Source organism: Aquarana catesbeiana, linkage group LG05 (genome assembly GCF_042186555.1).
Source record: "Aquarana catesbeiana isolate 2022-GZ linkage group LG05, ASM4218655v1, whole genome shotgun sequence".
Classification (NCBI taxonomy): Eukaryota; Metazoa; Chordata; class Amphibia; order Anura; family Ranidae; genus Aquarana; species Aquarana catesbeiana.
Genome location: NC_133328.1, coordinates 622,193,353 through 622,209,935, shown reverse-complemented (window position 1 = coordinate 622,209,935; position 16,583 = coordinate 622,193,353). Strand labels below are relative to the sequence as shown.

Below are 16,583 nucleotides of genomic sequence, written 5' to 3'. Positions count from 1 at the left end.
GCTTGGTTTTTGGGGCCCCGTATGTGGCTAGGCTCCCAAAAAGTCCCACACATGTGGAATCCCCATACTCAGGAGAAGCAGCTAAATGTATTTTGGGGCTCAATTCCAGATATAACCATGGCATGTGTGAGCAATATATCATTTAGTAACAACTTTTTGTAATTTTTTTGTTATCATTATTCAATCACTTGGGACAAAAAAATGTAATATTCAATGGGCTTAACATGCCTCTCAGCAATTTCCTTGGGGTGTCTACTTTCCAAAATGGGGTCATTGGGGGGGGGTTGTACTGCCCTGCCATTTTAGCACCTCAAGAAATGAGCTAGGCAGTCATAAACTAAAAGCTGTGTGAATTCCAGAAAATGTACCCTAGTTTGTAGACGCTATAACTTTTGTGCAAACCAATAAATATACACTTATTGACATTTTTTTTACCAAAGACATGTGGCCAAATACATTCTGGCCTAAATGTATGACTAAAATTGAGTTTGATGGATTTTTTTTAACAAAAAGTTGAAAATATCATTTTTTTTCAAAATCTTCAGTCTTTTTCTGTTTATAGCGCAAAAAATAAAAACCGCAGAGGTAATCAAATACCATTAAAATAAAGCTCTATTTGTGGGAAGAAAAGGAAGCAAATTTCGTTTGGGTACAACATTGCATGACTGCGCAATTAGCAGTTAAAGCGACGCAGTGCCAAATTGTAATAAGTGCTCTGGTCAGGAAGGGGGTAAAACCTTCCGGGGCTGAAGTGGTTAAAGAACCTTCCTGTGTATTGTTGAGTGAGACAATGATCCTTCCCCTGATAGTAAGATTCACCAGAATTGATGGACCTTTTGTTACAGAAGGTCAAAAACAGCATTGGGGAAGATGTAGAAGGTATGTTCAAGGTTCAGGTATCATTATTATGACTTCATGTTTTTGTTTCTCACATACCAGAGGATTTTGTAACTCATAAATCGATGGAAATAAACAGAAAACAAGCTGTTGCTTCAAAGAAAAAAAAAACCTCTTCTCCTTTAGTTGAAAAAGTGAATGCACAACTAGCAGTGCTAGCCATACTCAAAATCTTGACTGTAACAAAGGGTTCATCAATTCGGGTAAGTCTCAGATGGAGGATTGCTATCTTAGAGGTAGATTTACTAAACGCAAATAGATGTGATTTGGTATTATTTGCAAAGTGAAATTTCACCACATTTACTAAGCTCTGGGCAAACGTCCCCTTGCAAAGTGCAACTTCCCTTGCACAGCCTCTTTGCCTTGAGTACATCAAACGAGAAGGTTCTTAAAGTGGTTCTAAAGGCAGAAGATTTTTTTTTAATCTTAATGCATTCTATGCATTAAGATAAGAAAATTTCCGTGTGCAGTAGCCCCCCCCCAGTCTCCCTAATACTTACCTGAGCCCCATCTTGACCCAGCGATATTGCACGAGAGCCTCGGCTGTCTGGGGACTCTCCCTCCTCATTGGCTAAGACCGCAGCAGGTGCCATTAGCTCCCACTGCTGTCAATTAAAGTCAGTGAGCCAATGAGGAGAGAGAGAGGGGGTGGGGCTAAGCCAGGGCTCTGTGTCTAAATAGACACACAAAGCAGCGGTTTGGCTCGGGTGCCCCAATAGCAAGCTGTTTGCTATGGGGGTACTTGGCAGGAGGGAGGAGGGAGGGGCCAGGAGCGCTGGCAGGGGACCCGGGAAGAGGAGGATCTGGGCTGCTCTGTGCAAAACCATTACACAGAACAGGTAAGTATAACATGTTTGTTGTTAAAAAGAAAACACAGAACTTTAATATCTCGTTAAGGTTCTTTAAAACAAAAGAAGATAGATGTATAATACTTTTTGCACTTTCTTATTTCACAGAATTTATTGGTCACAATTTATGGATGCTAAAATTGAGTTTTTATGTGTGTTAAAGAGGAAGTAAACCCTAATGGGTTTTACTTCCTCTTTTGCTCCCTGCAAAGCCTGCAGATTAAAAGCATAATGGGCTAGTATGCATTGCATACTAGCCCATTATGTGATTATGGGATCAGGATTATGTGATCCCCAGGATCCTGCGATGTCCCTCCGCTGTGTCCGTGGGCTCTGTCCTCCACCCGAAGCCTCTCTGTGCCGGGTTCCATTTCCTGCGAGCGTCGTGACGCAAATTAAAAAAAGTGAAAAATCATAATACATACAGTACACTGTAATCTTACAGATTACATTACTGTATGAAATTATTTCACATCCCTTTTGTCCCTAGGGCTTTGTCCAATGCCCTGCATGCAGTTTTATATTATATATACTGTTCTTTCTGCCTGGAAACTTGAGATCGTCCATAGCAACCAAAAAGTGTCCCTTTACATCAAAAGTGGTTTTAGACCAGCTAGGAAACAGCGATAGTAAATTAGAACACTTGCAGAATTGAGCGATAGTGAATCGTGGGGAAATTAATTTTATTATTATTATATTATTATGTTTTATAATTATTTATATTTATTTATTATATTATAATTTATGATATTGCATTTCAAACTTCATCATACAGTACCTGAGATATCTACTAGACTCTTGGTGGACCGATTTAAGTGTGTTATTGCTAAGAATTACAGGCCTACAATATAAAATGCCAAATTTCTATGCAAAATAATTGTACCGCTTTGAGACGCAAAAATCTGACATAATCATACCGCCAGGGAAGCTACGACCATCAATGACACAGTAATGGATTTAGACAGCTGTACAGCAACTTGCCAGGTAAAGCATAAAAATTGAATGAGAAGATACCATTTTTATTTTGCTATGCATAGGGTCAAAAACAAATATGGTGTTTACAAATCAAACAGAAGTTCCAAAAACATAAGCTCCCATAATAAAAATCTTTATATTAATCACATGCATTCTGTCTTACTAAAGCCATTTTAATAAAAAAAAAAAAAAAAAAAAAAAGAAGATTCTATTTTCCTAAGGTGGGAAATTTGTTGCTTCGGTGAATGCCACACTTAATTGCTTATACAAGTCCCCAGAGCACATGGCCTATAAGGGAAAGTGCACAGGAAGCAGCTTTGAATCTGCTCTCATTACGCTAATGAATCTGTGCACTAGCAATGAAATAGTTAGAATTAATAAGAACGAGCAGCTGATGCACCTTACCTCTGAACTTGAGAAGTGTAGTTGTCATCGTAAGACTCATAACTTTGTTCGTCATATGCCGTTCCATAGCCATCATCGTATTCCTGAAATAGGAAAACAATATTTAAATGATTAACGCTTGAAATACTTTCCCTCTCACCTCTCTATGTCCCCTATTGACCAGAGCAGTTTTTACATATCTGCTATGAACCTATTACCCGTATTTATCGGCATATAACATGCACAGGCATATAACATGCACCTTTAATTTAGGAGGGAAGCTTCAGGAAAAAAACTTAAATTTTAAACAAAGATCTTTGAAGCAAAATAAGGGTCAGTGCCCATCAATGCAGCCTCACCATTGCCCATCTGCAGCCTGATCAATGCCATCTGCAGCCTCACAATTGCCCATCAATGCAGCTTGATCAATGTCCATCTGCAGCCTCACAATTGCCCATCATTGCAGCTTGATCAATGCCCATCTGCAGCCTCACAATTGCCCATCAATGCAGCTTGATCAATGTCCATCTGCAGCCTCACAATTGCCCATCAATGCAGCTTGATCAATGCCCATCTGCAGCTTCACAATTGCCCATCAATGCAGCTTGATCAATGCCCATCTGCAGCCTCACAATTGCCCATCAATGCAGCTTGATCAATGCCCATCTGCAGCCTCACAGTTGCCCATCAATGCAGCTTGATCAATGCCCATCTACAGCCTCACAATTGCCTATCAATGCAGCTTGATCAATGCCCATCTGCAGCCTCACAATTGCCCATCAATGCAGCGTGATCAATGCCCATCTGCAGCCTCACAATTGCCCATCAATGCAGCCTGATCAATGCCCATCTGCAGCCTCACAATTGCCCATCAATGCCGCGTGATCAATGCCCATCTGCAGCCTCACAATTGCCCATCAATGCAGCCTGATCAATGCCCATCTGAAGCCTCACAATTGCCCATCAATGCAGCTTGATCAATGCCCATCTGCAGCCTCACAATTGCCCATCAATGCAGCCTGATCAATGCCCTTGTGCAGCCTCACAATTGCCCATCAATGCAGCTTGATCAATGCCCATTTGCAGCCTCACAATTGCCCATCAATGCAGCTTGATCAATGCCCATCTGCAGCCTCACAATTGCCCATCAATGCAGCTTGATCAATGTCCATCTGCAGCCTCAAAATTGCCCATCAATGCAGCTTGATCAATGCCCATATGCAGCCTCACCATTGCCATCAATGCAGCCTGATCAATGCCCATCTGCAGCCTCACAATTGCCCATCAATGCAGCTTTATCAATGCCCATCTGCGGCCTCACAATTGTCCATCAATGCAGCCTGATCAATGCCCATCTGCAGCCTCACAATTGCCCATCAATGCAGCCTGATCAATGCCCTTGTGCAGCCTCACAATTGACCATCAATGCAGCTTGATCAATGCCCATCTGCAGCCTTAGATACAGATTATATATAGTGAGAATCTCCTGTTTACTTGGGGGTATCTTTAATACAAGGTCCCGCTTCCTGGACCGGCTTCTATGATAGACAGAACGCTGGTCCAATGCCGGCCCAGGAGACGGGACTTCCTATTACAGAGGCCACTGAGTAAACAGGAGATTCTCGCTGTATGTAATCTGATGGCTCTCGTCCCGCCCCCCTCCCTGTCCCCTCCTAGGCAGCCCAAATTGCAGTATCGGCATTAACATGCACACACTATTTGCACCCGATTTTCAGGGTGAAAAAGTGCGTGTTATACGCCAATAAATACAGTAATTCAGCAATAACTTTATCATTACTTAAAGCCAAACTTTACCCAAAAGGGGAAGTTCCTCTTGCTTGCACCCGCCCCCACTGCCACATTTGGCACCTTTTGGGGAGGAGTGGGTACCTGGTTTTGACGCAGCGATCTGAGCCACCCCCACTGCCACATTTGGCACCTTTTGGGGAGGAGTGGGTACCTGGTTTTGATGCAGCGATCTGGGCCACCCCCACTGCCACATTTGGCACCTTTTGGGGAGGAGTGGGTACCTGGTTTTGATGCAGCGATCTGGGCCACCCCCACTGCCACATTTGGCACCTTTTGGGGAGGAGTGGGTACCTGGTTTTGACGCAGCGATCTGAGCCAGAAGTTGGGCCCCACCTCCTTCCCCCAAAGCCTTCTGGGACACGTCACAGGTCTCAGAGGGCTGAGGGACAATTCACAAAGTGAAGTGTGACTCATGCATGCACAGTAGGAAACCGGCTGTAAAGCCGCAAGGCTTCACTGCCTGTTTTCCTTACTTAAGATGCCGGCCCCTGCACCCAACGTCGATTAAAGAATCAGCACGGGTGTGGACATTGCTGGATCCCTTGATAGGTAAGTGTCCTAATATTAAATGTCAGCAGCTACAGTATTTGTAGCTGCTGTCTTTTATTTTTTGGGGTGAGCCTGGAGCTCCCCTTTAAGATAACAAAATACTCGGGAGCTTTACTGATCAGCTTTACTGATCATTTAATGGCTGTGACAGCCAACCACAGCAGTCACATGACCCGAATGCCTGCATCACGGCTTTTAGAAGCCTTAAAAGGTCCAGGAGGCAGTCGGTGGGAAGGTGGTCAACAAGTAGAATTTCATTTGAAACTGTTTGTTTATGGAATGCCCTTTCAATTTTCTAATGGAGTCAAATGGACAATCATTTTTGACCACCAAGATGAAAAAAAAAATGAAGGAGTTCCAAGATCAACTGTTAAAAGTAAAGGAATTTTTAAGCATTTCTGAACAACATTTGTCAGATCTCTAATGAAACTATCGAATGGACAAGATCTTTCATACAAAAACTGTCTAAAATACAGATTGGAGAAAGAGGAGGCTGGACTTAGGGCTGGAGGGATGGAAAGCTTGCTGTCCACTCTGGAACCTTCCCTCACAGGTCTATGGAATTTCATCTCCTAATCATCCCTATGTACTTTTCTGGGACCAGTGGAACTACGCTGCTGTGAGTGTTGGCACCTTATCCCTGTTCCAAGCTCAAACTCCTTACTGATTTAATGGATCACTCTTCTGTTTATTTTCACCTTCAGCAAATTTATTTGGTGACTTTACACTGGGCTCATGTCTGTTTTCGGACTCGTCTCATAATCTGCATTCTTGGTGCTGCAGGCTGCTCTACGGTGCCCCCCTTGTATTTTTTTCTACATACACATGTTCATTATGGTCTTCTTTTCTAGCCCTGACACAGCTTGGGCGGCCATTTTGCCTAGACAGCATGATACTTTGTCATGCAGGTTTTTTGTCTCTGACATCTGTCTTTAGTGCCTGGATTTGGCCCTTTCCTTCATTTATGTTTATTTATGTCTACTTTGTATGTACTTTTGCTTGGTTTTCTGTTCTTCCAAATGTGGACATTTAGCCATTATTGTTTTTTTGACATTTGCATTTGTTGATGTTATAACATGTGGATGGTAATGACGGGAGGGGTTTTAGGGTATATATACCTTTTTTGCGTACTTCACTTGTTTGTTGCCCTAAGCAAGACAAGCTTATGCCTCCTCAAAACATCAAAATAAAATCTTCACTGGTTCACCTCTTAAGACCTGTGAGTGCCGCTCTCTCTTGGATAATATATATATACTGTATATACAGTATCTCACAAAAGTGAGTATACCACTCACTTTTTTGTAAATATTTTATTGTATCTTTTCATGTGAAAACACTGAAGAAATGACACTTTGCTACAATGTAAAGTAGTGAGTGTACAGCTTGTATAACAGTGTAAATTTGCTGTCCCCTCAAAATAACTCAGCACACAGCCAATAATGTCTAAACCACTGGTAACAAAAGTGAGTACACCCCTAAGTGAAAATGTCCAAATTGGGCCCAATTAGCCATTTTCCCTCCCCGGTGTCATGTGACTCGTTAGTGTTACAAGGTCTCAGGTGTGAATGGGGAGCAGTTGTGTTAAATTTGGTGTTCTCACTCTCTCATACTGGTCACTGGAAATTCAACATGGCACCTCGTGGCAAAGAACTCTCTGAGAATCTGAAAAAAAAGAATTGTTGCTCTACATAAAAATGGCCTCGGTTATAAGAAGATTGCCAAGACCCTGAAACTGAGCTGCAGCACGGTGGCCAAGACCATACAGCGGTTTAACAGGACATGTTCCACTCAGAACAGACCTCACCATGGTCGACCAAAGAAGTTGAGTGCACGTGCTCAGCGTCATATGCAGAGATTGTCTTTGGGAAATAGACATATGAGTGCTGCCAGCATTGCTGCAGAGTTGAAGGGGTGGGGGGTCATCCTGTCAGTGCTCAGACCATACTCCTCACACTGCTTCAAGTTGGTCTGCATGGCTGTCGTCCTAAAAGGAAGCCTCTTCTAAAGATGATGCACAAGAAAGCCCACAAACATTTTGCTGAAGACAAGCAGACTAAGGGCATGGATTACTGGAATCATGTCCTGTGGTCTGATGAGGCCAAGATAAACTTATTTGGTTCAGATGGTATCAAGCATGTGTGGCGGCAACCAGGTGAGGAGTACAAAGACAAGTGTGTCTTGCCTACAGTCAAGCATGGTGGTGGGAGTGTCATGGTCTGGGGCTGCATGAGTGCTGCTGGCACTGGGGAGCTACAGTTCATTGAGGGAACCATGAATGCCAACATGTACTGTGATATACTGAAGCAGAGCATGATTCCTTCCCTTCAGGGACTGGGCTGCAGGGCAGTATTCCAACATGATAACGACCCCAAACACACTTCCCAGACGACCACTGCCTTGATAAAGAAGCTGAGGGTAAAGGTGATGGACTGGCCAAGCATGTCTCTAGACCTAAACTCTATTGAGCATCTGTGGGGCATCCTCAAATGGAAGGTGGAGGAGCGCACGGTCTTTAACATCCACCAGCTCTGTGATGTCATCATGGAGGAGTGGAAGAGGACTCCAGTGGCAATCTGTTAAGCTCTGGTGAACTCCATGCCCAAGTGGCTTAAGACAGTGCTGGAAAATAATGGTGGTCACACAAAATATTCACACTTTGGGCCCAGTTTGGACATTTTCATTTAGGGGTGTACTTGTTGCCAGCAATTTAGAAATTAACGGCTGTGTGTTGAGTTATTTTGAGGGGACAGCAAATTTACACTGTTATACAAGCTGTACACTCACTACTTTCCATTGTAGCAAAGTGTCATTTCTTCAGTGTTGTCACATGAAAAGATAGAATAAAATATTTACAAAAATGTGAGGGGTGTACTCACTTTTGTAAGATACTGTATATCTATCTATCTATCTATCTATCTATCTATCTATCTATCTATCTATCTATCTATCTATCTATCTATGTATATATATATATATAAAGGCCAGTATGGTGGCCTGAATTTATGGGCGGAACCCAGAGGGCATTTAAGCAGCCTATTTTCCCATGCTCTTTGTCGGTTCAGTGCGCAATACCCTACCGCCCTTCCCTTTTTCAATTTCCCAATTTGTGTTACCAAGCAAATGAACAGGTGTACCACTTTACAAAGTGGCTGGTGAAAAAAAAAAAATATATATTTATATATATATATATATATATATATATTTTTTTTTTTTCACCAGCCACTTTGTAAGGTACACCTGTTCATTTGCTTGGTAACACAAATTGCTAATCAGCCATTCATATGGCAGAAACTAAATGCATTTAGGCATCTAGACATGGTGAAGACGACTTGCTGGAGTTCCGCCCGAGAATCAGAATGGGGAAGAAAGGGGACTTTGAATGTGGCATGGTTGTTTGGTGCCAGACGGGCTGGTTTGAGTATTTCAAAAACTACTGGGATTTTCACACACAACCATCTCTAGAGTTTACAGAGCATGGTCCAAAAAAAACAAAATATCCAGTGAGCCTCAGTTGTGTGGAGGAGTCAAACTTCACTTCCGCCCAATGGTCTTAAAGGGGAAATTTTTATTTTTTTTGAAAAAAAAAAAAAAAAAGACATGTATTTATTTATTTATTTTATAAATTGTGTAAATGTAAGTTTAAATTAAGTGTAAATATGAGATCTGAGGTCTTTTTGACCCCAGATCTCACATTTAAGGGTCCTGTCATGCTTTTTTCTATTACAAGGGATGTTTACATTCCTTGTGATAGGAATAAAAGTGACACAATTTTTTTTTCTAAAAGGACAGTGTAAAAATAAAAAATAAAAAGTAAAATAAATCATAAAAAATAAAAAAAAATGTAAAGCGCCCCATCCCGCCTAGCTTGGACACGGAAGTAAAATCATGAGTCGCGCCCGCATATGAAAACGGTGTTCAAACCACACATGTGAGGTATTGCGGCAATCGTTCGAGCGAGAGCAATAATTCTAGCTCTAGATCTCTTCTGTAACTCCAAACTGGTAACCTGTAGACATTTTTAATTGTCGCCTGTGGAGATTTTTAAGGGTCAAAGTGTGTCGCCATTCCACGAGCGGGCGCAATTTTGAAGCGTGACATGTTGGGTATCAATTTACTCGGAGTAACATTATCTTTCACAATATAAAAAAGAAAAATGTTGTATTGCAACAACCGCCATTTTATTTTCTAGGGTGTCTGAAAAAAAAATATAATGTTTGGGGGTTCTAAGTAATTTTATAGCAAAAAAAAAACTGATTTTATCTTGTAAACACAAAGTCTGAAAAATAGGCTCGGTCCTTAACTAGTTAAATTCCGCAGGCTACTTGAGTATTGTCGCTGACCATGTCCATCCCTTTATGACTACAGTGTCCCCATCTTCTGATGGCTCCTTCCAGCAGGATAATGCACCATGTCACAAAGCTCCGATCATCTCACCACTGGTTTCTTGAACATGATAATGAGGTCACTGTACTTCAATGGAGTCCACAGTCACCAGATCTTAATCCAACAGAGCGCCTTTGGGATGTGGTGTGCAGCCGACAAATCTGCATCAACTGCGTGATGCCATCATGTCACTATGGACCAAAATCTCTGAGGAATGTTTCCAACACCTTGTTGAATCGATGCCACAAAGAATGAAAGCAAAAGGGGGTCCAACCCGGTACTAGCAATGTGAACCGAATAAAGTCGATGGTGAGTGTAGATACACACATATATGTACCGTGTATATATATAGACACCTAGGGTGCATGAAGACTTTGAATGGCTATGTATAAAGAGTTTATTGAGTCAGGTGAGGTTAAACTCTAGGACTGTATTTTCTCTTTTTCACACTGCACACATTCATTACATTGGATTTCACAAAGTTGGAAAAAGACGTCAAGTTCGAAAATATGAATTTTCAAAGAAATATTGAGAAACAATTGTATACAATGTAATCATAAAATCACTACAGCTACTGAATGAAAGAGCTACCCATGGCAAGCAAACAATGTTGATAATATTCGTCTATTTTAATCTGTAACTAGTGATTTGCCCATGGCAAGACACAGGGCTATATAGAGAAGCTGTGAAGCTTTCTGAAGCTGCCATCAGGGAGCCACAGAAAAAAACAAACAAAGAAAGTGACAGCGAGCTGAATATAAAGACAGGTGCAAAGACCACAACAACAATATTACTATTATATTATACTGGAACAATAAACTGACTTAAGATGGCCATAGACAGATTGAAATTTGGCCAGTTCAGAAGGAAATGGACACATTTTCGATCCGTCTATGGGCAGGCTGGTTGTACTGAAGTCAATCAATTAGCCTGTCAAGTATTTTTTTGCCTGATCACTGCCAGTGATTTTAGCCCCAAGCAGAGATCACTGTATATCCACGATTTTAGTAATGGGAACGGTATCATTAGCAGTAATCAGCATGGATTCATGAAGAATCATTCTTACCAAACCAATCTATTAACCTTCTATGAGGAGGTGAGTTGCCATCAAGATAAAGAAAGGCCTGTAGACGTGGTGTATCTAGATTTTGCAAAAGCATTTGACACAGTTCCCCATAAACGTTCACTGTACAAAATAAGGTGCGTTGGCATGGACCATAGGGTACATGGATTGAAAACTGGCTACAAGGGCGAGTTCAGAGGGTGGTGATAAATGGGGAGTACTCGGAATGGTCAGGGGTGAGTAGTGGGGTTCCCCAGGGTTCTGTGCTGGGACCAATCCTATTTAATTTGTTTATAAATGACCTGGAGGATGGGATAAACAGTTCAATCTCTGTATTTGCAGATGATACTAAGCTAAGCAGGGCAATAACTTCTCCGCAGGATGTGGAAACCTTGCAAGAAGATCTGAACAAATGAATAGGGTGGGCAACTACATGGCAAATGAGGTTTAATATAGAAAAATTTTAAAAAACGCATTTGGGAGCCAAAAATATGAATGCAATCTATACACTGGGGGGAGAACCTCTGGGGGAATCTAATGCCCCATACACGTGGTCCGATTTTCCGACGGAAAATGTTTGATAGGAGCTTGTTGTCGGAAATTCCGACCGTGTGTAGGCTCCATCGGACATTTTCCATTGGAATTTCCGTCACACAAAATTTGAGATCTGGTTCTCAAATTTTCCGACAAAATCCGTTGTCGTAAATTCCGATCGTCTGTAAACAATTCCGACGCACAAAGTTCCAAGCATGCTCGAAATCAAGCAGAAGAGCCGCACTGGCTATTGAACTTCATTTTTCTCGGCTCATCTTACGTGTTGTACGTCACCTCGTTCTTGACGTTCAGAATTTCTGACAAGATTTTTGTGACCGTGTGTATGCAAGACAAGTTTGAGCTAACATCCATTGGAAAAAATCCATGCATTTTGTTGTCGGAATGTCCGATCGCCTGTACGGGGCATTAGATGGAAAAGGACCTGGGGGTCCTAGTAGATGATAGGCTCAGCAATGGCATGCAATGCCAAGCTGCTGCTAACAAAGCAAACAGAATATTGGCATGCATTAAAAAAGGAAAAAAGGAATCAACTCCAGAGATAAAACGATAATTCTGTACAAGGCTCTGGTGGGATTCTCTTGAATGAGGCTATTGATTTGTGGGGGTGAAATAATTAGAAAATATATTTAATTGGCATATTGAGTCTGACAATACATAACAATGATGCACATAGTAGAAAAGGTTTAATATGTATACACACACACATACATGGTGTTGACCTCATGAATACATTACATATACATATCAAAGGGACGGCATAAAAAATTGACAAGAGATTTAATATGGATAAAATGAATTATTGCAAATTCATATGTGTACACGTCATCTAAATGGCACTATGCAGTGTAATCAATGGTAAGAAACACAGTATAATCAATTGGTTGTAGATATTTATAGAGTTGCTTGCATCTGCCCCTGAAGAGTAGTATTATCCATGAAACGCGTCGGACTTATAGGATGCATTCTCATGCCTACTGATAGGAACCTACTGTGTTTCTTACCATTGATTACACTGCATAGTGCCATTTAGATAACGTGTACACATATGAATTTGCAATTATTCATTTTATCCATATTAAATCTCTTGTCAATTTTATATGCTGTCCCTTTGATATGTATATGTAATGTATTCATGAGGTCAACACCATGTGTGCGTGTGTGTAGACATATTAAACCTTTTCTACTATGTGCATCATTGTTATGTATTGTCAGACTCAATATGCCAACTAAACATATTTTCTAATTATCTCACCCCCACAAATCAATAGCCTCATTCAAAGTCCCACCTTCCTTTTTCTTATGCCTGAACCAGAGATAGAGGCACATACCGTATGCTTCATTTAAAGTCCCAAACTCCCCCCTATTATTCTGTTCACCTTTACAGAAACATCTGTAAGGTGAACTTACGCAGGTCCCCCTCCTCGCCCCCACCCCCGGTGCCGCTGACCTGGACCGTGGCAATCTCCAGTTCTGAGCCCCGGTATATCCTTGTCAGGAGCCCGGGGCTTAGAAAACCTCTCTGCATTCACACATCTTCTCCATAGCTGACAGGGCGGGCTATGCAGTTGCTGATTGGTCAGCGCCGCTCATGTGACAGCGCTGACCAATTAGAATGCTCCAAAACATCCCTCCTGATGAGGGATGTTTTAGACATTCAGCTCAGGGGATTTCTAAGCCCCGGGCTCCTGGCGTGGATATACCGGGGCTTAGAACCGGAGATTGCCTTGGTCCAGGTCAGCAGGACCGGGGGGGATGTTAATTAGGCCTAGAGGAATAAACATGGGGAAATGAGCATGTGTTGCAGAAATGTAATACACAGTATATATATATAGTGGGGACGGAAAGTTTTCAGACCCCCTTAAATTTTTCACTCTTTGTTATATTGCAGCCATTTGCTAAAATCATTTAAGTTCATTTTTTTCCTCATTAATGTACACACAACACCCCATATTGACAGAAAAACACAGATTTGTTGACATTTTTGCAGATTTATTAAAAAAGAAAAACTGAAATATAACATGGTCCTAAGTATTCAGACCCTTTGCTGTAACACTCATATATTTAACCCAGGTGCTGTCCATTTCTTCTGATCATCCTTGAGATGGTTCTACACCTTCATTTGAGTCCAGCTGTGTTTGATTATACTAATTGGACTTGATTAGGAAAGCCATACACCTGTGCATATAAGATCTTACAGCTCACAGTGCATGTCAGAGCAAATGAGAATCATGAGGTCACAGGAACTGACTGAAGAGCTCAGACAGAATTGTGACAAGGCACAGATCTGGCCAAGGTTACAAAAAAAATTCTGCTGTACTTAAGGTTCCTAAGAGCACAGTGGCCTCCATAATCCTTAACTCAAAGATGTTTGGGACGACCAGAACCCTTCCTAGAGCTAGCCGTCCGGCCAAACTGAGCTATTGGGGGAGAAGAGCCTTGGTGAGAGAGGTAAAGAAGAACCCAAAGATCACTGTGGCTGAGCTCCAGAGATGCAGTTGGGAGATGGGAGAAAGTTATAGAAAGTCAACCATCACTGCAGCCCTCCACCAGAGTGGCCCGACGGAAGCCTCTCCTCAGTGCAAGACACATGAAAGCCCGCATGGAGTTTGCTAAAAAAAACACCTGAAGGACTCCAATATGGTGAGAAATAAGATTCTCTGGTCTGATGAGACCAAGACAGAACTTTTTGGCCTTAATTCTAAGCGGTATATGTGGAGAAAACTAGGCACTGCTCATCACCGGTCCAATACAGTCCCAACAGTGAAGCATGGTGGTGGAAGCATCATGCTGTGGGGGTGTTTTTCAGCTGCAGGGACAGGACAACTGGTTGCAATCAAGGGAAAGATGAATGTGGCCAAGTACAGGGATATCCTGGATGAAAACCTTCTCCAGAGTGCTCAGGACCTCAGACTGGGCCATAGGTTTACCTTCCAAAAAGACAATGACCCTAAGCACACAGCTAAAATAACGAAGGAGAGGCTTCACAACAACTTCGTGACTGTTCTTGAATGGCCCAGCCAGAGCCCTGACTTAAACCCAATTGAGCATCTCTGGAGAGACCTAAAAATGGCTGTCCACCAACGTTTACCATCCAACCTGACAGAACTGGAGAGGATCTGCAAGGAGGAATGGCAGAGGATCCCCAAATCCAGGTGTGAAAAACTTGTTGCATCTTTCCCAAAAAGACTCATGGCTGTATTAGATCAAAAGGGTGCTTCTACTAAATACTGAGCAAAGGGTCTGAATACTTAGGACCATGTGATATTTCAGTTTTTCTTTCTTAATAGATCTGCAAAAATGTCAACAATTCTGTGTTTTTCTGTCAATATGGGGTGTTGTGTGTACAAATGTCTGCAATATAACAAAGAGTGAAAAATTTAAGGAGGTCTGAATACTTTCCATCCCCACTGTGTGTGTATATATATATATATATATATATATATATATATATATATATATATATATACATACATATATACAATAACTTACATATTTTCAAATATATATTGTAATCTAGAAACTCCCTGAATCCAAATAATTATAAAATAAAGCTCCTCCACTGGAGATACTTCTGAACAGAGATGCAACATTATTTAAATAATCCATGGTAACAATATTATATCGATATATTATTTTAATGTAGCCAATTTTATTATACAGAAATGTATTTTTTTAAGAGAGGCATGCTCTTTAATTTATTACAATAATGTTCTTTTTTCTTTCTTTTTAAAGAGATACATTTTTGTAGGGATATATTGAAATAATAAAAAGTAATAATGCTGTAATTATGGATTGTTTTGTATTTAGAATTCTCTTCAGAAGTACCTCCAGTGGAGGGACCTTATCTTCTTAAATAATATATATACTGTATAAATAAATATAAATCTATAGGCACATATTCTGTTCACCTACAGGTGACATACTAAGAGGTACATTCACTAACAGGTAGACCCTGTTTTGAAACGGCATCTTCCCCTATCCTTGTGAGCGAGCCAGGAGTGGTGAAACTTAAGGAAGGTTGGTTTTTGCATGGATACATTGTTGTATGCAGTAATAATACTTTAATAATAATAATAATAATACTTTAAATAAATAAATACTTTACTTTCAATGGAGAGTGGAGATGGACTATAATGGTCAGCACCCATGTTGTCCATGTAAAACAGAAGCAAGTCTTGAGTGGAGTTATGGATCAGTGTGTATTTCTGAACAGGAAGACCCTGTTTTGGAAGGGCAAGGCCATAGCTTTATTGGTTAGCCCTTCCCTCCCAGCCCCACTGTCCCTTTAACTGGGCTATTATGCCTGGGGGGGGTGTCCGATCACGTGACCACGGTGATTTCCTGTGACAGTAGTCCCATCCCGCTGGCTCCCAATTATTACTAAAGAAGCTGTCTTTGACAGGTTGGGTAATGTGCTGGGAGCACGCCATGAGTATGCAGAGACTTCCACCACCCATGGTTGTATATGTGCAGCCTATAGGCATTAAAACCCATCCCCTATGCTGCTGCACATATGTGTTGCCTGTGTGTCAAAGGTTAAAGTGTATGTCATGGAGAATAGAAAAAAAAATATTCAGTACATCCCTGCAATACAAGCAAAATTTCACAATATTTTATCCTTTTAAAAACATTGTAAAAACACAAATAATTTGCTAGATCATTGTAGCATCAACATTTTCAACTGTCATAAATGGGTTAACCATTCACGACAGCTGTGATCACTAGTGAACTGTGATTGGCTACAGCTAATCACATGGTACAAGGTGCTGTAATTGGCCCAGGTAACATGTGATGGCTGTGGGCCAATCACAGCATAGGAAACACAGGTTTTATGAATTAATTCATTCATAACAGCTTTGTTGACATTATTACATGATCACTGGGTGATGAGTACTGGGATCTGCAATCACAATGATCACGTGGGGGGGCAGGGGTGGTTTGGGGTGCACAGTGCACTCCTAAACCCGGATCAGGCACCTGACGTACATGTTCACTTAACCTCTTGCATCCATGGAACACATATGTGTGGCAGCAAAGAGCATGGGCTTTACCACCCACATACTACGTCAAACAAATATAAAGGGATTTCCAAGCGCAAACTTACCAACCAGCCAGCAACC

At 41.4% G+C, this 16,583-nt stretch overlaps 1 protein-coding gene across 7 annotated transcripts in view; it reads right to left on the bottom strand.

Annotated features, from left to right (window-relative positions):
- KHDRBS3 (KH RNA binding domain containing, signal transduction associated 3) overlaps positions 1–16,583 on the bottom strand; it is a 210,197-nt gene that overhangs the window by 64,854 nt on the left and 128,760 nt on the right. For all 7 annotated transcript variants that reach the window (XM_073632282.1, XM_073632281.1, XM_073632284.1 and 4 more), the window contains one exon: positions 3,126–3,208. In XM_073632282.1, the coding sequence (XP_073488383.1) occupies positions 3,126–3,208 (83 nt within the window). The remainder of the gene's footprint in view (positions 1–3,125; positions 3,209–16,583) is intronic.